The sequence below is a fragment of the Apteryx rowi genome, unplaced genomic scaffold, assembly GCF_003343035.1.
Source record: "Apteryx rowi isolate R43461 unplaced genomic scaffold, aptRow1 scaffold_81, whole genome shotgun sequence".
Classification (NCBI taxonomy): Eukaryota; Metazoa; Chordata; class Aves; order Apterygiformes; family Apterygidae; genus Apteryx; species Apteryx rowi.
The window spans coordinates 2,688,519-2,711,383 of record NW_020451105.1 but is presented as its reverse complement, the minus strand read 5'-3'; the positions used below and the strand labels follow the sequence as shown (position 1 = coordinate 2,711,383).

The 22,865-nt window shown below is 36.8% G+C and overlaps 1 protein-coding gene across 4 annotated transcripts in view; it reads right to left on the bottom strand.

Moving 5' to 3' along the window:
* NAV2 (neuron navigator 2) overlaps window positions 1-22,865 on the bottom strand; it is a 242,389-nt gene that overhangs the window by 15,767 nt on the left and 203,757 nt on the right. For 2 of the 4 annotated variants that reach the window (XM_026089351.1, XM_026089354.1), the window contains 10 exons: window positions 21,884-22,044; window positions 19,096-19,284; window positions 13,632-13,684; window positions 11,584-11,607; window positions 11,390-11,464; window positions 6,175-6,258; window positions 5,257-5,368; window positions 4,442-4,587; window positions 2,317-2,325; window positions 1,738-1,910 (listed from right to left, as the gene is read on the bottom strand). In XM_026089351.1, coding sequence (XP_025945136.1) covers window positions 1,738-1,910; window positions 2,317-2,325; window positions 4,442-4,587; window positions 5,257-5,368; window positions 6,175-6,258; window positions 11,390-11,464; window positions 11,584-11,607; window positions 13,632-13,684; window positions 19,096-19,284; window positions 21,884-22,044 — 1,026 coding nt within the window. The remainder of the gene's footprint in view (window positions 1-1,737; window positions 1,911-2,316; window positions 2,326-4,441; window positions 4,588-5,256; window positions 5,369-6,174; window positions 6,259-11,389; window positions 11,465-11,583; window positions 11,608-13,631; window positions 13,685-19,095; window positions 19,285-21,883; window positions 22,045-22,865) is intronic. The other 2 variants (XM_026089352.1, XM_026089355.1) reach the window with 1 other exon arrangement.

The following is a 22,865-nucleotide window of genomic DNA, read 5'->3' as shown; positions in this document are numbered from 1 at the left end:
ACAACTTGCTGCAGTCATGAGAAACTATCGTCTGATACTAACATTTCACCACCATTATTTGGCTGAAAACTATTGCTATTGTTTTCATCTCTTTATATGAAAACAAGTGATGGCAAAAATTCAAGTTTGGGTACTTATTCAGATGCATTTGCTTTGAAATCAGGCTGGAAGTTTTGTATGACATCTACAAGTTCGTAAGGCTGTCTGATAATTACAGGTTTGACAGTGCTATCTCTGACAACTTTTTGTATTTATCCCTACTCAAGTGAAGAAGCGACTGACAAAACTGACAGAAAATCTGTTTTACAAAGTTTTCCAAGCATGCTGTAAATGTGAATTTAGACTTAACAGTGCTCTAAGTCAATTGTTTAACTTTATTTCATAGGTGGCCAAAATGAAACATCAAGATCGTGTGCAACTTTCCCATGAATGTAAAGTGAGTTAAGCAACAACGCAGAAGCCCTGACTTTAAAGCCTGTATTTCATTCTCATACAAACACAAGCAGATGGGTATGGTTTGGTCATACAGATGAGCCCATCTAATAACTTGCTACTATCAAAAGGGGCAACTTTGTTCCCATTCCTCATTGCCCAGCCTTCTCCTGGCTGTGCTGTCATGCCCTCATGTCATCTCTGGAACTGAGCCAATTCAACTCACTAACCCAGGAAAAAATATTCACATTTTTGTCATATTATTTTTCACATAATTTAATATGTTGAATCGGCTCCATGGAATTGCCTGATAAGTAGCAGAACCAGTGCAAGGGAAGGATCAGGCACAGGCAGCAGAGAGATACAGAAGGAAGGAGGAGGAGATTGCCTCCATTCATCAGATGCAAGATGTTAGATCAGTGCAGCTCTATCACTAAACTGTGATGTTTGATTCCCAGTAAATTCTTACCTTTATCTGAATCTGTCTACTTAACTAGGAACTCATCACTGCAGATTAGTAAAATAGGTGCTGTCTTTAGCCAACAGAGAAAGCAAAATCCCAGACTTGACCTGGTTTGACTAATTAATAGCAAGAGATCCAATTAGTACTGCACTCCAAGGTCACCCTGGCTATAAATATTCTTCATACAGAACAGGTTCTGCTGAGATAACACCCCCCAAAAATATTAAATTATACTATGGTAAAGGTACAGTGATTTTTGGCTTCCTACCAATGCCAAGGCAATGGGTTGGGAATCATCTTACATATAAATTCAACTTTCCTATCTTCTGCTTGTAATCTGTGCAGACTGCAGAACAGCCAAAGTAGGCAGTAGTATCTTTGCTCATTGTTTTGCCACTATGACAGGGTTAAGGATATTACCAGATACAACGCACTTRGCAAAACAGGGCTTTTGTCTGGGAGATAATAAAAACATCCCTTGGGAGTAGGACCAAGCCAGTGGCAACAGACCAGCTCTGATCTGCAGGACAGTCTTTTCTGGGCCACTGTGTCTTCTACTGTGGCCTCATGGTGAGCAACTGCTTTTGGTAATGCATGCAACTGAACAGCTGTCAAACTCTTGTGGTGCTTATACAGATTTGCAGATTCTTACACAGAATCTGTTTGATTCTGGAAAGTGGCCTAGAGTGTCCGGTAAAACTAGGATCTTTTCTAAACATGCTATTTCTCTATTGCTCTGCCAGCACAGTGAGATTCTTTCCACTTCATTTTCCAAATCTGGCATTTCCAAATCACTTACTACAAAGGCAAAAAAAAAAAAAGAAAAAAAAAAAGCCACTTACAGAGAATTGGAATGAGAAGCTCTCAGCAATGGTGTTGAAACAGTTGAGTTATGGTGTGGTAGCTTTGGTGATGAAGGTAACGAAGAATCGGTCATCTCCTCAATATCTGAATGAGAAGATGCTGACTTGGGAGATTTTTTTTTACCAAAAGCTTGCTTGAAGGAGCTGCGTAACTGAAAAAAAACCACCACAAGAGTGGAGACATCATTAACAATGAAAGCAGACAACAAAGCCACAGAGTAAAAACTCTAACATGCAAATATTCCAAACAATACAGCCATATTCACATGTATTTTTAATAGGGGTAAAAGAAAATCAAAAGCTTTTTTTCCTAAACAATTTTATGAGATTAATAAGGTAAATTTTCAATAGGACTGGATATCAATGCCTCCTATTTTTAAAATAACTATTTCATAACAAACACAAAATTCTGTTCAGTGCAGTGGGTTTTATAGCAATGTTGTAACTTGCAGCTATAATGTAACACGGCTCAGTCAAGGTTAATGATGCTGAAATGGTTAGTCATGTAAATGGGTGGGTTAGCTTTGTATTTCATAGTTCAAAGTAGGTCTTCCTTACCTCATTGACCTGCCAGAAGAAGCACAAGCAAAAGGGAGAAGGAGGGGGAAGGAAAAAAGACATGTTTTAACAGATAAAGCCAGTGACAAGGAAAGCTTTGGATTTCTAAGACAAACATGACCAATAATCAACAAATACCAGAAGATACTTTGAAACTGGAGCCCTATATATTCTAGAAATGGGTGGTTCAAACAACCATTCATTTTTGCACTACTTGAGGGAGACAAGATCCAGATCTCTTAACTATTTAAACTATATTTTCTCCATGGTTCAGAAGAAATTTTTGGCCAACAACCAAGTTAATATTTTATTCTTCTTTGCAGGGACAGGTATTTCACCAGCAGAAGCCACTGAATTTTCTCTACCTATCTGCAACTAAAAAGTCCTTTTTAACAGGACTGCCATTTATCAAACAAGTAGAAAATTGAATATTAATGCGACTAAACTGATGTTATCCTGAAGCTACAGTTAAACACTGCTTAACACTATCGCAAACTACATGTTGCAGAGAGTCTGGTTTAATATGAGCTGAAAGTCACTTTTAACTAGACTAGGATTTCTATGGTAAGAAATGTTGAAAATCTTTTGTTTTAGTCCTGATTGGTCAGCTGCATTGTTTCTACATAAAAAGATTTTGGCTGAGAATGTCACCAGTACTTGCGAAATAAACAACGGGTGAGTCAAACACAACTTACATATTTTCTCAGTAAAATCCTGATTTAGCTTCTTCATTTTACAACAATGTGCTCATTTTCAATAAAAAAAACAAACTACTCTCCTGTTTCTTCCACTTTTTATCTATTCTTCTTTATAATTTATTTATTCCTCTTTATAATGTTTATTCCTCTTTATAATAAAGAGATGTTTCCTTAATCTTCCTTAAAGATAGTCGTGTGTTGAATGAGAAACATAGGCTGCTATAGGATGAGATTTACTAGGTTACAATAACAAAGAATATAAGCTAAAACAAAAAATTTAAAAAATGTGTATTTATCTTAACTAAGGTTATGATCACAAAAAGTTAATCTCATAGAAATTAAGCGAGTCACTAGCAATTTACAAGTTACAGCAAATTACCTTGTTGGTAATTAACATATGACAAGGATTTGGAGATGACGTTGTTTCCATTCAACCAACGATTTTAGGGTCAGAGAAGAAATACTACTATTATGAAGGAGCTAGCAACACATTGAAGTGAAACCACTGGCATAAAAAGGACATTAAAATAAGATCCTACTCAAGAAACTGTTTCTTATCGTACAGGAGTTTCATAAAACTTTCTAAGAGGATCACATGCAAATACAGATCAAACTTTTCCCAGCTCAAACAACATTTTGTAGCAATACAGATTTATCTGTATACTCAAAAGATCTAAGAAGATTTAAATTCAGTGGGAAGGAAGGGGTGGATTGCTTTGCTGGCTACATTATAGGAGCTAGGGACTTCAGTACAAACTACAATCAGACTAAGGTCACTAAGGCAGTTACGGTCTAATTCAAAATGGAGTTTAATAGGATGTACCTTTCCTCCAGTACAGGGTACCTTGTACACAGTAAATGATGAGCAAAGAAGGAAAAATTGGAAATGAAAGGTAAGTATTGCAAAACCTCATGGAATAAATGTCTATCACAATAATTTTTTTAAAATTGGTGTTTTTTTTCTTGTAGAGCTCCATGGTAATGTTCAAAACAGAGATCTCAGAAAGGATATAACATGTTCACTTGAAAGAAGAAAGCACTATAAGCCAAAAAGAAAAAAAAGTAAAAAYATTCTCTCATTATGGATTTGTTTTACTTTAATGACAGACGTGGAGTTTTCCCTAAGGGATTGGACACCGTATTACTTTTAGCCAAAACGGATCTTTGACAGTTATTTCTGCTTTACAACTGGCCTTTTGGCTGCTAAGGTAAAATTCATTCCTACGCAGAGTCAACACAAGCATATACATCAGTTACAATCCAATTAAGTCTTCAAAAGAGAGTTTACACAGGATTTAAACAGTGCATAGTCCTTGTGCTGACCTGTTCCATGAAATGGAGGAAGGAGGAGTTGAACGGCTAGATTTCACTGTGCATGTTCTGACAATTTTATATAAACCTCACACAATCTGTTAAAATACACTCACCCAGTTCTTCCTCTTCTTTTTCTTTGAATCACTTTCTATGTTGCTTCCCACACTAGAGTGGCTGGTAGCACTGTTAATACTGGAGACGCTATCTGAAGAGTGCTGCCTTCGGATCCGCAGGTCTGTGGGCTGAGCAGCTCCAGTACCTGGATTCACGGGAGGCAATGCCAAAATTATTTAAGAAATTTGATATTCTGTGTTAATCATTCAATTCTAAAGAAATATTTTGGGAAATAAACAAATTTACAGTCATTTGCACCAACTGAGGCACTGTGTAGTTCAAAGCAGTGCTACCTAATCCTTGTTTCTCATGAAGAGATTAAAATTTTAGACACAGATCCTTCCAACCTTTTCTTCAGCAATCTGTCCCAGCATAAATCACTGGGAGTAATAGAAGTGAGATATTACACGACTGCATTCAGTCAAATTCAGGAAAATTACATTCAGGACATTATAGAAAATGCTGAAGAAAATAAGGCCATTACACAGCATGACACAGCTTGGAGAAGGGCTTCTTTGCTCCCTTTTCATGTCAGTATCTAGAGGGGTGAATTACTAAATGCTGACAGTAAATTCGGAGAGATCACACAGAAAAGTTTTGTTAAAATGCTTTCTCAATCATTTCATCATAGAATTTACCGTACTGTTTACATAGATATCCTTTTAAAAACCCCACATTATACCAAAACAAGTTACTAGAGCGTGGTCATGAGACAAAATAGATCTCTGACAGGTACAGTTACATCAGATACTACCAAGAGGACTCATGTCTCATGAGCACTGCACACTTGCTAAATGTAGTGCTTGCTTCTCACCTTTGCAGTTGAGCTCAGGTGTGTTGATGACTCCATTAATGGCAGCCTGGGCAGCAGCATTTTGCTTCTTCAGTAGTTCGATAGTCTTCCTTAACTCATTCAGTTCTGAATCCTTGAAGATGAAACAAAACTGGTGATATGTCTGAAAACACAGATGGTATCTAACGGCTCCCAAGGTACTATCTTTCGAGCTGAGCCCTGGTACTTCATAGAGCAGTTAGGGAATATATATGTAAAAAGAGATGAAAATGAGGTTTGACCTATCTGGGGAAGCACACCCTCAACAGACTACAAAATAGCTTGGTTATTGCAATACTCAATTGCAAAAATGTACATGCTCTTTAACACAGCAATAATGTATATTGAGGTACACTGTTTAAAAATCCAGTGTTGTTTATCTTGCAATGATTTGTCATAGCATTTCTTTTGGACATGCACACATGTGGATGCAATGGGAAGAAATATATCATAAAAAGAAGCAATACTGAAGGCTAGCATCCAAAGCAACAATTTGTAGGAATAACCTGATTGGCTGTCATAACATAACAGTGAAGCAAACAAGTATTTTCTACCAAGCTTTTATTACATTTTACTACTTCACTACAATTGAGAAAACTAAGGCAAACATCGTACGTGATCTTTTCTACAGCTACTGAAGGAGCAAGAGCAACAAAGCTGGGAACAGAACTTCAGACTTCTGTACTGACAGTGCCCTTCCCCTTGCCTTAAAGTCTTCACCAATAAATTGGTCTAAATCACATACACATTTTACTTTAAATGCAACTGAAAAGTTCAGCTTCCCTCTAAATCTGTCAAAAGCACCACAGCTGTGACAATCCTTAAAAGTCACCTTGGATCTGCCCATCTGGGATACACATCATTGTAACTATATCTTCCACAAATACTTCTCAGACTTGCCTTTTGTTCAGCTGTCATTGTCAGGCTCTGCAGTCTAATGGTCATGTTTCCCAGACTCTGCTCAAATGCTGCCACAAGGTGAGCCTGAAAGTTAAATGACACAGAAGAGTGAGTATTCTGCTCTCTCCCACAAACAAGAATATTTATGCAGGTACTTAAATGTACTACTTAGTGTATTTCTTTTTTGTCATTGTTGTATAAATGATACAGAGAAAATAGGAGAGATTAGAAAAGGCCATATGAATTGAGCATACGTTGCCAAAATATTTATAAACAAATTTCCAGGAATAATTTAATTGTGGAAAATTAGAAGTGCCAAAGGCAACAGACCAATTGCAAAACTTTAGAACATGACAGGTCACTCATGTAAAGCGACTGCTAGCAGCACACTCTGAAATCATGCAGCTTGGGGCTATAAACCATGCCCTGCTGGGCGGCAGCTGATGCCAAACACTTTGGAAAACAGATCTCCTATCATGAAACACAGGAAGGAAAAAGAGACAAAATAAACCATGCCCAAACATCTCCTGCTATTAAATTTTTGAATGGAGACTTAATCTCTGACTTTTTATATGGGTCTTTATTAGCATCTGTAGAGTTACTTCGTGATAGTCTTCAAGTACCCTCTTACACAGTTAATGTAACTCTTGCCACAGAGCTTTTGGCAAAAATTTTAAAGCTCTTCCAGACAGTAATGATAAATAAAAGAAAAGCAGCAGCACTCATAAGTTTTAGGTGGATGCCTTGACAATTAAAATAAAATAGAAAGGAAGAAATAAAGTATAAAGTAAAACAGAAAACAAACTTTTAGATATAGAAGATGCATCACCCAGAAACTGCCTTCCAACTAGATAAATATTTTCTTTATGAATATTTCCCCCTGAATTCCAGACTTCTATAGTGGCCTTGACACAGTGGAAAACAGAACTAAAATTTAACACAGAAAAAGAAAGGCAAGAGTACAAGTTTGCATCAGAGAACTTTCAAGATTCTCTCATGATACTTCTAATTTTTTAATTAAACAGTCAAGATTTACATAATCTGTACTAAACTAGATGATGAGAACTCAAAAAAACCATAAGAAGTTGCTATGAGAAGGTCTTACACCGAGGACATTTCTGAAACTCTGTTTATATTTAATTGTTTTGTGTCAAGTAAAGAAAGGAGTGGTAGCTTTGTTTCTTAACAGTACTGTCATTAAAAGCCAATTGAAAAATCATATAACAGAAATGAAATTGAGTAAAGGAGTATAAAATAGCCTATAAAACTTATAAGTGTTTCAATTTAAAGATATTAGAAGGCAATTTAAGAGTGCATTTTAGATGAACAGAGAAAGCTTGAAAATGCACCATCTGCATTTTCTCATAAGCAATTATTAAGTATGTGATGATAATTGAGAGAATTAAATGCTTCTGAAGGCAAAGAAAAATGATTGTTTTTATTGCCAAATGCTAGAGACTACATATAAAACTTCAGTTCTCTGGAACTACAATTAGGTTTAAAAGTTCGTTAAAATGTTTGAAGAATTGATATTTATAAGAGTTTAGAAAAAAGTGTTTTTTGCAAACGTTTTTAAATGAAGTCATAAAAATGTTATCACATACTGATGTGTTAGCTTTACATTAAAAGAAACGCAGACTAAAGATAGCTATCATACTGTTTGTAGACTAACAGTTCAGAGATCTGAAAAAGACTGGTAACCCAGCCAGCCAGTAGACTGTGCAAGACTGCCCAAATACTGTGGAATTTTGTAAGCAAAGGGAATAGTGAAGGAGACTAATAAATCCTAACAAATCCAACAAGGCTTTTTTTCCCCTTAGTTATTAAGCTATGATCCTAAATATGTACAATCTTAAAATCACTACATGAAGATTAATATTTTTAGATTTAAAAGTATGTTTACTAGAAAACATAGAAAGTTAATTTAAAAATTCATAGCCTTATAAGTAACTAATTTAACAAGTCATGCTTAGTTACCCATATCCAACCCAAGTTAGTTGATCACCCTTTCCATATACTGGACAGCAGATAACATATCAGCAAAATTAGTAATATCAAGGTCAGTTTCTGAGGACGAAGCAATTTGTTTTCAGGCAAACAGACCGTGGGAGTCACAGAGGTAGAGTTCACGTCGTGCTGTCCAGCGGGCGAACTCGGGAAGCCAGAGAAGTGAGCGGAGCGCTAAGATGCCTCCTCCACAGAGAGGGATAATGATGGGGACTGGACTACTGCAATTCTGCAGCTTGCCCACGGATGCTTGCTCAGCAGCTGCGCTTGTATTCAGCTAAAAGGCCTCCCCAAAATTTGAGTGCATCCCACTCACAGTGAAAGTCCATTTGCTAAATATCATCTAGAACTTCCTAGTGCCTGGGCTCGCTACCCTTTCCTGTTTCCCCCCAAAATACCGAGAACCCCGTGCTGATTATATTAAGGATATTAGGCTAGAATTGAAGTGAACAAAAAGTAAAGAAGAGGAAAGGTAGAGGGAGAAGACGGAAGGAACCTGATAAAAGGGAACTATGTTTCTAGTGCCACAACGAGGCATTATTTTACAGATACACATGAATATGTATAGGCATGTGAATAAATAACAGGCATAATTCAATTAAAAATTTGCTTAATTACACATGATGACCTACAATAACTGTATCAACTAATAACATTTTATTTTTTCATTAAAAATAATCATATATGCACAAGTAAAATTGTGCAAAAACTCTCCATGCAGAAAAGGACATTCTCTCAACCTAAGTGTATACAGAAAGGCAAAATCTTTCACAGAGCCATTCCAGACTTACTCATCAGCAGTGCACAGATGACTTATCCTAAATAACTGTTCTCACATTCGCAATGAAAACAAACATGAGCAGTACAATAACATGGGGACATGCATCTCTTGTTCCCACCAGCCCCTGTGAAAACAAGCAGAGCTGAGACTGTGAGAAAAATAGCAAAAATAAGTTAAACCCTCACTACGTGTTTGAAAATGTAAATATTTATTTAAAGAACAGACTGAAAAGTTTCTGTTGGACAGGCAGGGAACAAAAAAAACGATATTCAGTAATACTCAAGAATCTCAATTCACATCTTTGCAAAAGTAGAAAAAAAAAAGGGGGGCAAATGGATAGTGAGCTATAGAAAATAGCTAATTTTACTTTCTAGTTTGCAGGAACCCTTTTCACAAATTCTTGCCCCAGATGGCCTTAGAGTAACTCCAAGTTTGCAAGTGTGCATAGAGGAAAAATCAGAAAAGATTTGATACTTCAAATGAGGATAGGAATTCAAACTGCTTACATTAAAAGCATTAAAAAAAATCTCCTGTAAAGGAAATGTCATAAAGCATTGTCTCTACAAACAGAACTGATCTGCCTAAAGTTTGTTGGGTACAGACCTGGCCTTTTACATGGAAAAAAAGTACATTCTCCAAAGAGAAGAAGCTAACCCAGAATGATATGGAAACATGTTAGTAGGACAGTTTTAGAGACATCTCTGCAGCAAGCTGTAGCTGATTCATGAGCAAATGAGGGACAGGTTCAGATCCAAGAAGCTTAAATAGAATGAATGAAAATTTTAGCAAAGTGAATGAAGCAAGAATGAAATATTAGCAAAGTGATAAATGATGCTAACTTTCTTAAAAAAAAAAAAAAAGTACAGTAGCAGTATGCATAAAAAAAATGATTCCCCCAAAGACAGGAGTAGTAACCATGCACAAACTTATTGGGCAAATTAATGGGACCTGGGGTAGGCAGACAAGGGCAGAATCACTATACATGCCCTGATCCTTCTACTCTTTCCCTAAGCATGTGCTACTTACTGCTCTTGAAGACTGGCTACTAACTCCTGTGTTGAATAACAGCCTACTAAATCCAAACACTGCATAAAGAAGGATGCAGCAAAACTAAGCCAGAGTTACATGAGTTGCATAGCTGACCAAGTTCTTTATTTTTTATCACATTGTTAAATAACCCTAATTCTTGTCCTTCAACCAAACACAGGAGAATTGGTCTGTATTTAAAAAGAGAATAAAGCTTACTTGTTCACATGTGAAAGAAGCATCTGGTTGGAAAACAACTAATGTACCCAATCCTCACAAAGTTGCAGTGAAAACATAAGAATTTAATTTTTGAAAAAATTTTTCCTCCTCTTGGGAAAACAACTGAATAGCTACATGAAGCTGTAACACTTTTATTTGGCTTACACATTTACTGTGTTGTTGGTTTTCCTTTTCTATATTGCAAGCTGGATGAAGCACTGTGATGTCTGCAGCAAACATTACAGCAGATTTCCCCCTGAATCCATCCTGTGGTAGGTGTCACTGCTCAGATGAAAGCTGTCCTTTACTGTGCCAAGTTCAGTATTCCACCTATTCCAAGAGCTGAGGGACAGGAATGTCCTCTTCAGTAAGCATGCGTTCTCATGTTTACGCTTTCCCATAAGCTTAGGATACAAGTGTGATCTGATTTGATGACTATTCATGTGTAGTTTATTTATTCTAGAATTGCTTATTTTTCTAGCGAGCTTCTGTTTTTCAGATTTCTGCTATCTGTGACTACAGCACAGAAAATACAAATAAACTTGCTCAGGGTCATACATAGTGTTGCCTCAACACCTCTTGGCTTCAAAATCTTTTTTTCCAAGTGTCACCTAAAAAATTCAGCGTCTTACATTACTTCCTCATCAAATTCAAATTCCTCATAGGAAACAAGTAAGACTATTGACCACACTGGCAAAAATCAGATTTGTTCATTCTTCAAACATAACTGTGAATCAGTTCTCAGTGCCCCTTGGGCCACTGTTACCTAACGTTCCATTAGCCCACTTTTTAAGCAAGGAAAAATGCAAGTTCCTATAAATTTTTATTCCCACCAATTATAACCCCCATCTGTATCTCATCCCACCCCAACATCAAAACAAGACATGTATTTATAAAAACAGAGTTAGCCTTCAATGATCTTTCAAGATCTGAAGATGGTTTACATATGTATAAAGCCAACTAAATATTACAATTCAGTATTTAAATAAATGCATAAGACAATTCAGTAGGACAGAGTATGTTATTTACGGAAAGGTTCCAAATGCATATAGTTATTTTTTTAGACACACAGGCAATAAGAACCAAACGTTAAAGACCTTTTTGTCACTTAGAAAAACTGGGTTGGTAATTGGTGCATCATATGCATTCCCGGTAAGAGTTTGTTCTCTGAATTGTACTCACATTGGCAGTCAACTGAGTTGTCAGAGCTGACACTTTTTCTTGGGATGCATCCAACTCTCTTCGTAGCTTGCGAATCTACATATTTTAAAAAATCACTTTACTGCACCTTAATATGGAGAATTGTAATAGCAAGACACAAAAAGCAGAGTGTCTTGACAGAACATTTATGCCTGTCAAAAAAAATGTGCTCGTACCTCTGACTGGCACTTCTCTTCAGGCTGTAAAATAAAAACAGGAAAATACATGAGGACATTGCAACAGTTCATAACCAGCATGTCAAGTTTCCTGCATGTAAAACTCAAATAAGAATTTCTTATTTAGGATTTCCACATCCATATTCAATCCAGAATAATCTCCTAATTTATTTACTCCACAGGAGAAAGAAAGCAGGCTACTTGCACAATACTGTTTCCTGCAGGAAAAACGCCAAATTCTGGCTTCATTTCCCAGCCTGCCAAACAGCAAGCCTCTGAGTTTGAACTGGGGACAGGTCAAGTCCTGGCTCAGTGCATAAGGGACTGCACGAGGCTCAGGAGAGCCAGTAGTGTCACACAACATGTGTGGTCCTGGGCAAATCCCTTATTCCCAGCCTCAGCTTGCCAGGATGGAGACCATACTTTTGCATTCCACAGTGACGCTGTGAAAAAACTGACTACCGTTTGGGTGCTGTCTAGGCGCTGCGGTGATGAAAAGCTGAGGACCCACAGCTAGTTATCTGAGCATGCAAAGTGAACGTACTGACTTCCCATTGTGGCCTGCACAGTGAAACTTTGGTTATTATGGCTAGCTTCTAACCAGAGTTATCAGCTAAGCAGAACTATATGGCAGGAAGCTACACGCTCCACTATCCTTGTGTAAACACGTCCAGTACCAGCCATCATAAAAATTATACCCATCAAACCACACTATTAGGAGCCACTCCTGCTGGGCAGCAAGCAACACAAGACAGGAACTTAAGACAGTAACTGCAGACTGCTCCTCGCGGCTCTCATGGTTATAAACGACAGCCCAGAGGAAAGGTCTGTCTTCCATCCTTCCAGCATGTTATCGGTTTTGGCTTCATAGAGACCTTGCTTGAGGCAAGGTTAATGACAGGCAGTATTTTCAATCATTTATTATCACGGTCTTAAGGCTGTGTTACACGTATAGCCTGCTTATAATTAAATAAGTATGTGAAATAATATACTGTGTTGGCCTGACAGACCTTTCTTCACAAGCAGTTATGCATGCTCTTCCAAGAGCAAGCCCTTTAATGTACTATCATACCATGCAAGCTTGTTTCAGCTGTGGATGTGTGGTAAGCCTGGGGTTGCATCATACTTGCGCAACCATTTGAAATTAAAGACTCTCTTCAATTAACACATATTTCAGAAGTTAATTATTACCCACTGTTTGCTTTTTAAAAGGTTATGTTTTAAGAACACCCCAAAACTGTGATTGTAGCTTGCCAGAAATACATGATCCAGCTTTAATAGAGCTAGCTCGGATGCTGAGAGCAGTGAAGCCACAGGGTTTAAACATCAGCTGCTGAATACTTCCGTACAGTCCTGTGTGCACTGGAACCCGGTCCGGCCCCAGGTCACTGCAGTGAACACCCTAACTAGCTAGAAAAAAGCTACGCAAGGTATGGTGTACATGTCGCAGCCTCACCTCCCCATTAGCCTTAATTTAGTAAGTCTTCCATATTACATGTTCTAAATAGAAAATCCTTCATGAGACTGTTAAAATAAGCAAATGCAACACACATTTTTAAAACATTGTATTTTCAAACTCCAGTAAACCTTATTTCAGGATCAGATAACCTAAATGAATACATACTTGTGGAGAAAATATTACTGCCATAGTGAACAGTAACGGCTTCTTTACAATTATTAAAACCTATGCTATTAAAAAAATCTATTTAAACTATGCAAATCCTTAATAGAAGGTTGAAATGACTTTATTCAGCAAATTTAAAGTTCAAATCTCCTCAGATCCATTGAGGTCCTTTGCAGCAAAACCTATTTAGACTAGCTGTAAAACATTGATTCAAAAAATGAATTGCTGTCTAATGGGGATACTGCTGAACATCCACAACTTTTTTAAGAACATAAATATTTCTCTAAGAGCTAGTATACAGAACACATTCAAATGAAAAGTGCATTTTTCTCCTTCTTGGATGACAAAAGTAACTTGTACAGTAAGACCAGTCAATTCAATAATTTGATTAGTAAACCCAGATTGTTCATTTCATTATACTCACTGTTGAATAAATAGAAGATGTACTGGACACCAAAGAGAGAGAAGAACCATGCACTAAAGGAAAGGAAATAAACAAGCTGCATATAAATACAGTAAGCACATAGTGGAATCATCTCACATCATCTATCACCAACTATCAGCCTACTGAGGAAATATTTTCAGAAATTTCATCATCCATCATAAACTTAATTACATTATTGTCCTAATAACGCTCAATTTGAAGAAAATACGTCCAGCTAACACAATCCACAAACTTTGATTTGGTAGAGCTGTTTTAACAATGTAATACGAACAGTATTTGGGGGGAGCGAAGGGCTGTCAATAAGGTTAAAAAGAAAAGTTTTGATGACAATTTTTTTTGGAAATAGATATTTCTCTGGGCTGTTTATCTTAAGATTGTTGCAAAAGGGCATATTCAGGACAACAAAGAAGCAAATTCACTGAAATGCAGGAGAGATTACAAAAGTAAATTTATCTACTTCATCTTTAGATTTAGATCAGATTTCCAGGGGCTTTTTGTTTGTCTTTTCTTTTTAAGGAGCTCAAACACAGAAAGGTGGAGATGGCACGAGAGGACCATGACCCCCAGCTCCAGGATCTAACCAGGTGCTCCAGAAGAAGATTCTGAGCACCCAGGTCAAAAACCTCTGTCTAATTTTGGGGCTCTGAATTGTCCTCTGGAAGCAACTATACCTTTCTGCTGCCTATAGGAACTGTAGGGGTGTCGATGATCTGAATGCTCCCTCTCCTTGCAGCTTTGTGTGGTCTTTTTTAAAATAATAACATTTCATTAGCAAGACAAAGTTCTTTTTCTCCTACAAAACTGACCTGAGTGAAAACATGGCTATAAAAGCTTTTCTGGAAAAGAATCAGGTTCAAACAGTTTTTGCATTTAAATATACATTCGGTAAAAGGCATACATATACATTGATTCTTCAGGTTATTACCATTACCCTGATGTTAGGATTTACATAAAACATCATTTTCTTTTTGATTATGTTGTTAAAAAAACAACTACCTGAAGCTATTATTTCTGTTAATAAAACACACAAAATTACCTTTTTTATTTTTAGAAACAAAATACTTCTACTGTAGCTTTCATTCTAAGTAGATGAATTTCATACAAATCATACAAAATCATAAGTGTTAATCGCTTTTAATTTCATCTAAATACTGCTGCCAAAAAAAGTTTAGAAAAGCTGCCATTTTGCTCTGATTACCTACTGAAATTCTCCTACATTCATAATAAATGGGTTCTGCTTTCCCATTGACATTATATCCTAAGGCAAGGCTGGAAAGAGAAGTAAACAGAGTCTGAGTTGGCTTCTGGAGGAATTTAAGACAATTTAAAAACCCACAATAACGTAAGAAAGTCACACCCATTAGCTTTTCTGGTTTGGTAATATTTTCAATTAAACTGATGCTTATAGTTAGATGCTAAAGACTGCACTGCATTAAGAACAGAAAAATAACTAGAATGAGTCAGACCTAAGGTCTGCCTAATCGCCTGTTCCATCTCGGGCTGAGGCGCAGCGAATGCTCAGGGAAAGGACTGCAAGAACAAGGCAGGTGTTCAGGGATTTTTCCCCAGGTACACCTCTGCATCTTCCGACAATCAAAAGAGATGGAAATTCCTGAGATGGAAGTTATGTTCAGACTATTATCTTTCATACTCGCTGTGACCTATCTGCCATTAACTTGCTTAGTAACTTTTGAATCCGCTGATACTTTTTGTCTGTAACAAAAAGGTCGTCTTCAGCTAAAAACAATACTTCTTTGCAGTTGTTTTAGACCTCCTGCCAAATCAGTTCCTTGAGTGCCTCCTCATTGTTGTGATATGGGACGTAATGAATAACTGTCCTCTTTAGGATGCACTAAACTATATATTATCACCTCCTTCAGTCATCATTTTTCCAAGCTAAAGATTCCTAATCTGTTCAAACTCTCTTCATATTATAGGTGTTATGCACTTAAGGTCTCCTTGTCACCTTTCTTTGCACCTGTATTTTATCCTTACGGTAACTTTTTTTTTTTTTTTAAAGCTGGAATGACCCAAGTGTGGGTAATATTCCACAAGACAAACAACGGACTCTTATAAATATATTGTTATTTTCTGGTTTGCTTCCCTGTACCATTCCTTTGTGCAGTTTTCACTAACTAAATAGTGATGAATTCAAGAAAGCAACCACACCAACTGCCCAGACAAGAAACCGATCATCTCACACTGGAAGGGGACACAGGCACTTTTAAGTTAGCATCAACTGGAATATTTAAGACCACCTTGGGACTTTAAAGGAGAAAAGAAGAAACAAAGTGAAAAAGGGAAAGAACATGCAACTCTGCTTGGGAATCAGATTCCTGCCTAGTAAAACACCACTACTGCATCACTTGAATGTGTATATAATTTGAGACTTCTAGTTTCAAGGACAACCAAGGAGTTAATATTTTTGTGCAATTTATTTTTAAAGTATCTGCAGATGGCTACTTATGGCTATTTAATTAGGAGCCTGAAGGCAGCTATGCTCTTGATGTAATTCCTGTTTGCTGCAGTTAACATGCATCTGCACGCAGACTACAAACCCAAATTGTTTTGGAGCTATTATTTTAAAGCACTATAACTGCACATGCAACCATGTATTATTTTAACACTAGGAAAAAACAGTGCAGCCATGATCAGTTGTCCAAACAGTAGAAAGAAAAACAGGTATTTTGGTCAGTAACATGGAAGGAAATGAAAAATCAATAAATTATATCCCCAAAACAATTTATTTCACTCCCATTTCTCAAGGAGGTTAAGGTATCAGGTCTGGAGGCAGTAGCAGCACAGCTCTTGGGGAAGACTTACTCCCTGGAAGCAGGGAAACCGGGTAGCCAAGAGACTGGTTAAATATTAGGTTGTGCCTTTTCCCTGAAGTTCTGGATACTTTGGAGGCTGCTCCTGCTGGCATCTCCCCAGCCCTGAAACCCTTCATAGTGAAAGAATCAGAAAGACTAATGTTTCCACCTAAATGCTGTCTTGTAAGAAAATATGACAGTATTGTACACCATGGAGACAAAAGAAAAAAAAAGGCTTTTAAGAATAAAATCCTGGCCCTGCTGAAGTTAATGAGAATCAAATATCTTGCAATCCTATGTGCCAATAAATAATTCAGAGGTAGGTTGGTAAGCATTATTTAAGACATCGATTTACACTCCATTGACGCTAGCTGATTGTTTTCACAACAATATATGTATAAAATGAATTCAGCCATTAACCACAAATTGAATTTCTATAATACTTTTCATCTGTTCTCTCAAGGGGTGCTCACTCTGTGAAGGTGAATTAGATTCACAGGTTTGAAAGCACAGAAAAACATACACACCATATTCAGCACCACGTGCTCACTTGTAACTTTTGATTAGCTGAGCTCCATGGCTGCTTTCAGTAAGGTTACAGAAGTGACAGAAGGCCTTTAATCTGAAGGTGAAAAAACAGAGACTGCACAAAAACTCTCATCACATCTGATAAAATATTATTATCCTTTTAGGTGCCAAAAATATAGGAACATCTGAGTAGGACTACTTCATCAGCACATTCACAGCAGGGTCAAACTCCTTCCTCATATAAAAGCAGTATTTTTCCACTGGCTTCAGGTCCATGACTTGATAGGGTGTTCTTAGACTTAACTTTTTGGTTTAAAAAGGTGAATGAAAAGTGCTTTGAAGAACATTTGGCCTGGAAAACTCTTCCATTTTCCTTTTATTTTTTAAAATGATTCCTCCCACAAACATGTAATACTTTTTAAAAATGTTCTTCTGGACTAGCCTCTCTCCCATACAAGAATTTCTGAATTCTAAAATATAGTTTATCCTCCCATATGCCAAAATGGATTAGCTGCAGTCTTATGCATATTTAAAACAATAAAAGAACAAGGTTACAATTTCTTCGAAGATGTCTTGGATAACAGTTGAATAAGTTTTGCTATGGTAGCTCTTTCAAATAATCTAAATGTAATAAAGAAGCAGTGATTTAAATTCATTCACTGATTATATTAAAGGACTCTTCAGTAAGAGAGGGACTACTCATCACAATGGCATTCAACTGACCTCCTCAGTCAATCTTTGACTATTTATGATCATCCAGCTTTCTGCAAGCATGGCACAAAAAAGGGTCAGTTCCTGCAAGGACACAGTTTTCAGCCCTGCAGGGTTATTCTCATCATTTTCAACCCCTAATGACGATCTTCAGCCGTGAGCCTCTAAAACACAATTAAATCTAATGGAGTTAGATTGGCTGAATTCAATAAAGAATTAGCCCTGAATCTTCATGAAGCTGTATCCAATACAGTGGGTTCCCACCCCCAATGGCTTTTGCTCAACAGAAAACTGATGGGGTAACTGATATCTCCAGGAAGATACTTATGGCTCTTAAAGACCCCTACAAGCAACGTGGTTCCCAGGCATGGCTGGCTCTATATGAGTGGCAACAGTGGTATGCTGGTTTTGACACTGCTGAGTAGATGCAGATCTTTCATGGTGGAGGAAGCAAGTCAGCAAAGACTTCTGTGACCCATACTGATAAAGCACCTGAGACCCAGCCAACTCCCCATCCTTGCTAAAATGGAGATTTCAGACTCTTGGAAAGCTAATGCCATCGCCTTCCTATGAACCATTCCCAGAGCTCGCCCTGTCCTTGACTTCCGAAAGTATGTGTCATGTGTTTCGTGACATGTAACCATATGGGGTTTTAACATGTACTCATAGCTCAGGCAGGTTGGATACTCCTGCTACAGCCATAAGGTTGCTAGCTGAGTAGCAATCAAACTAAATATTCATACACAGGTAAACTGCTGTTTCTTCTTATATTTACATGGACTTCTTTAATCAGGTATGACTACATAACTGAAAAGAAGACAGAGGAGGAAAAAACAAAGAGTCTAGATGTTTTGAAGAACTACTTAAGCCCCTTTTGTGAAAGGTATGTGGATACAAATGCATGACATTCAGGAGAAACAGCAAGCAAAGCCATTCTGAATTCAGATTAAATATTTAAAAATTAGCTGGGATTATAACAACAGTCTGGCTGATGTCAATTATTTATACTACAAAACAGAAGTGAAGAGAATCAGGTTCAGGAGAATATTCCTATTCAAGAAAATACTTTAACTTGCTAACTTTAAACATGAACTCGAGTCCTTCTGAGATCACTTAAAATTAAACACAGGATTTATTTAAATCATTTCTTCAGTAGTGATGGACTAGGTACAATACTTACACACTTGCTTAAGTGTGTCCAGAAAGATCACTGAACACAGCAAGTATCATCAAAACAAAAATGACTATGGCTGAAGATCTATATAACACCGAGAATTCTACACTCTCTAAAATGACTCCTACACTGAATTAAAAAGCACTAAATTAACAGTTGATTTAATGGAGAGTGCTATCTTTGGATCATTCCAAGCACTTTCACATACATTACTGACCTTCTTCAAAGCCATCACGGAATGAGCCGGAGCGGCTCATTGTCCTGCTTTTCTCATCCAGGGACATTGAGCTATTCCTGAAGCGTGTGTCACTGTAGGGGTCATACGGACCGTCTGCATTGGAAAGGCTGTGAGTCCGCAGCATGGTTGGATTTGACAAGCTCATCTGGGCGGCAGTGGTTGGGCTTGCTACAAGGTAAAGAATAAACACCAATTTAATTGTGAGACCCCAAATTCTCACGCCTGTTTTTTGTGCAACTACCAAAAAAGTTTTTTTTCTTTATTGTAAGATACAAATTTTTGCTGTCTTCCTCTCCAGTCTTCATTATCTTTCTAAATTCAATGGATTCACGTAAGAGGGATGTAAATCAAGCTAATGAATATGAAAACACAAGTAAATAAGGCCAGTTTAAACACTGGGTGGTAAGTCTATGCTTCTACAGACAAGCTCAATGAACTCAATAATACCTTGTAGGCATGAGCTAATTAATCCTCATTTAATTTGCAATAGTCCTTCCTCAAAAAGGAGTCAAATGCCCAAAGGAATTTAAACTAATCTTTTGCCTACATAGACCAAGCCCTGTGAAATATCCGCTTTAAAGCTTTGAAGCTCTAAGAAAGTGACATTTTATGTGTATTTAAGAGAAGTCACAAATTTTAACAAATTTAGTCTCCTAGTAGTTTAATATTTCAGAAGTATATTTCAGAATTTTCTTTACACAATGAGGTCCTAAGAATTATAAGTAGTACTCAGGTCAAAAGGTTAAAAGACACTCTACAAATATTAATTTTGCCTCAAAAGCCAATACTCTCCCATTCAATGTGGTTTAGAATAGAAAACTTCCACTTCAGTTCCATATTTTTTAAAGAACTTTCATGCTAAATTATATCCAGTGTTTACTAAGGACAGTTTTTATGGAAACAACTGCTGTTGAACTAACAGGTTCCCTTTTTTATATTGTCTTTGCCTGCTTCTAAACACTCCATCAACTGACACAGAATTCTGCTGAAAATTTAGAATTTTGCCTCCTGATCCCTAGTTTTCATGCTGTACTTGCCTCTAGGCACCAATTACATGATTATATGAGGCACTGATTAATTTGTTCTTTTAAAGAGTTACTTCTTTTTATGTAGAAAATACAGTAATTCTGTCTAAAGGTGCTCAACTTTCCTATCAACATTAGTTATTAAAGTAAATACAGTGGCATCTCTTGACTCCAACAACTCCAAACTCTTTTATTAAGAATACAGTTAAATATCTTTTTTTTCTGTTAGTTGCTCAAGGCCAAATAGGTTTTAAAACATATTCATGTTACTGATCTTCAATATTCTCCATAAAGAGTTAACTTTCTGAACCTATAACAACTACAACTTTTTGTTTGACTACCAATGTACTTTCATGAGCTTGACAGTTTGTTAGCTGTTGGCAATGTAATGACACTGTCTGTATATTCAGCTGAAATTTTGCTAAGTGTTGGTTTATTCAAAGATGTTTATTTAATCTTTTTTCTTTTCAGTACACTCAAAGAGAGGCTCTAAAATGTCACTGCTGCAATTCAAAACTGCACTAGAAATAGGTGACCGTGTAGGTTGTTGCAAATTCATACAGTAGAAAAGTTCACAAATATAGGCCTATTTTGCATATTATTTTTTTCGCTTTCTAGAATAGACAGAGAGGCTTTTGAAAGTCAAAAAGAAACAGAAGAAAACGGTTCAACACAACGCTTTACAAATGTCACTTAAAGACAGACAATATATACTTTAGAATTGATTTCCATATCTAAGCACACTGCAAAGGCACCAAATAATACTCAACTGCCATACCAGAGACAAGCACGTATTTTTGATAACTGGACCTTTCTAAACAGTTGCCCATAGAGTACACTGACTGCTTAACTTACAAGAAAAGGAAATATACACTGTTTAAAAAGGTTTTGTGTGAGATTACAGCTGGACCTCAATGTCTACAAGACTCAGTACCTGAGCAGACTTTCATCTTGCAAAAATCATTGCACATTTCACATTAGAATAAATACTTGTTCCTTATACAAAATATTTTGAGTGTTTCAACTTGAATGCCAAATTACAGATTAATGAAGAATGAGACTTCTACATCTTTCAAGATAAAAGCATGCAAATTACTTCCAGATATATTCTCTAGCCTATGAACACTTTAAATCAGTTTATTTCACCTGCTGATATAGTCAACTAATATCTGCAAAGCATTATGGAACCTGTTAAGCAACTTTTATTGTTTCCTTCATTTAAAAAAGTCTTTACTTTTATCAATGTAATTAAGTGAAGAAATGGCAAATTTTCTATCTTAAAATTCCCCTGATTTTTGCACGATTATTTCAGATTGAGCTTTGTCTGATTTTTGAACAAGCCAACTAAAAAATAAATATAAAGATTAAAATATCTTAGAATGATTAGACTGGCACACATACTATGAAACATGCTTGGATTTTAAAGAAGTGTTACACTAAGCAGGTAGGCAACATTTTAATTCCTTTAAACATAGCAAGGTGTGATGTTAACAAATAGCTCTACTGAATAGCTCACAATTTATATAAAGGCATCTGATTACTCATAGAAAAGAGGTACTGCAAGAACGTGACCTTTGGGCATCGGAGATAACAATGCTGATTAGTCGCACTCATTTCAAAGAAAAGTGCTTCCTGAGGTTCAAGGCGGTACTTGGAGCTACTGAAAAAGTATTATAGTGGGTAATACACTATTTTCAAGGCAGAACCTATTGCTATGATTATCAGAAGAGATAATTATTCACCAAGCTGAGAGAAGTTAAATCTAGTTCCGGAGGGTGATGTTATGCTGGATCCGGATGAAAACGGAGAATTGCTAGCAGTATCCTGAAGGCCTCCTGCTGAATGTGACCGTAGCCATTCTTTTGCATCTTCTTGATTACGAAGTTGGGATGAAGGAGTATACCTGTAAAAACATTTTTTCAAAATGAACTTTGACATTCATTTAAAAAAAAAAAAAAGAAATGTCACAAGACTTGGGGAGAGGGAAGAAGGAGAAGACAGAAAAACTCCCATTTAAAATTTAAGGATTAAAATGATACAAACAATACAATTCTGAGTAAAGGAGCTGTTCCAAGCCTAAATCATTTTATTTGGGTTTGGAAAAAACAACTTCTTTCCTCTGGCTTCAGTAGTAAACAAACTAGTAGTAAACAAAAAGCTACAGATAGAAGTAGTGCCGTGTAGTAGTGTGGAAATGTAGTGTGTGTGCATATGTATGTGCGACTGAAAAATAAAACCACAATTTGGAAATCCTTTCCTTTCCTTAGGTTATGCCAAAATTGTATCATTATTTTTATATCTTGGTCCATCTCAAAACTTAGCTGGCTTTTTGACATATTATAATCAAATTCAAGTCAACGAAGCCATTATCAGATTAAACAAGTTGTGCCACAATAATTCACATTACAGAGACATTAACATAAAAGTTGTTGGAAGCATACCCCATTTAGTTCAAGACTAACAGTATTAGATCATCATAAGGGGGCCTGTGCTTAGGCTTTTCTGAAGGCAAAGGAAATAGTGGAAATCTTGTCCTTGCTGACACCAATGGCAAAACACCAACCAGCAGCCTCAGCTCAGCCAGAGTTTTAATCATGCTTTTGTATCTGCCTGAGAAGTAAGTAGGTTATCACAGGAGTTATGTGGTAGGATACAGGTACCAACAGAAAGAGCGTAACGGAAGCACTTGCTTCAAAACAGCGAGACGATGAGAACCTGCTAAGT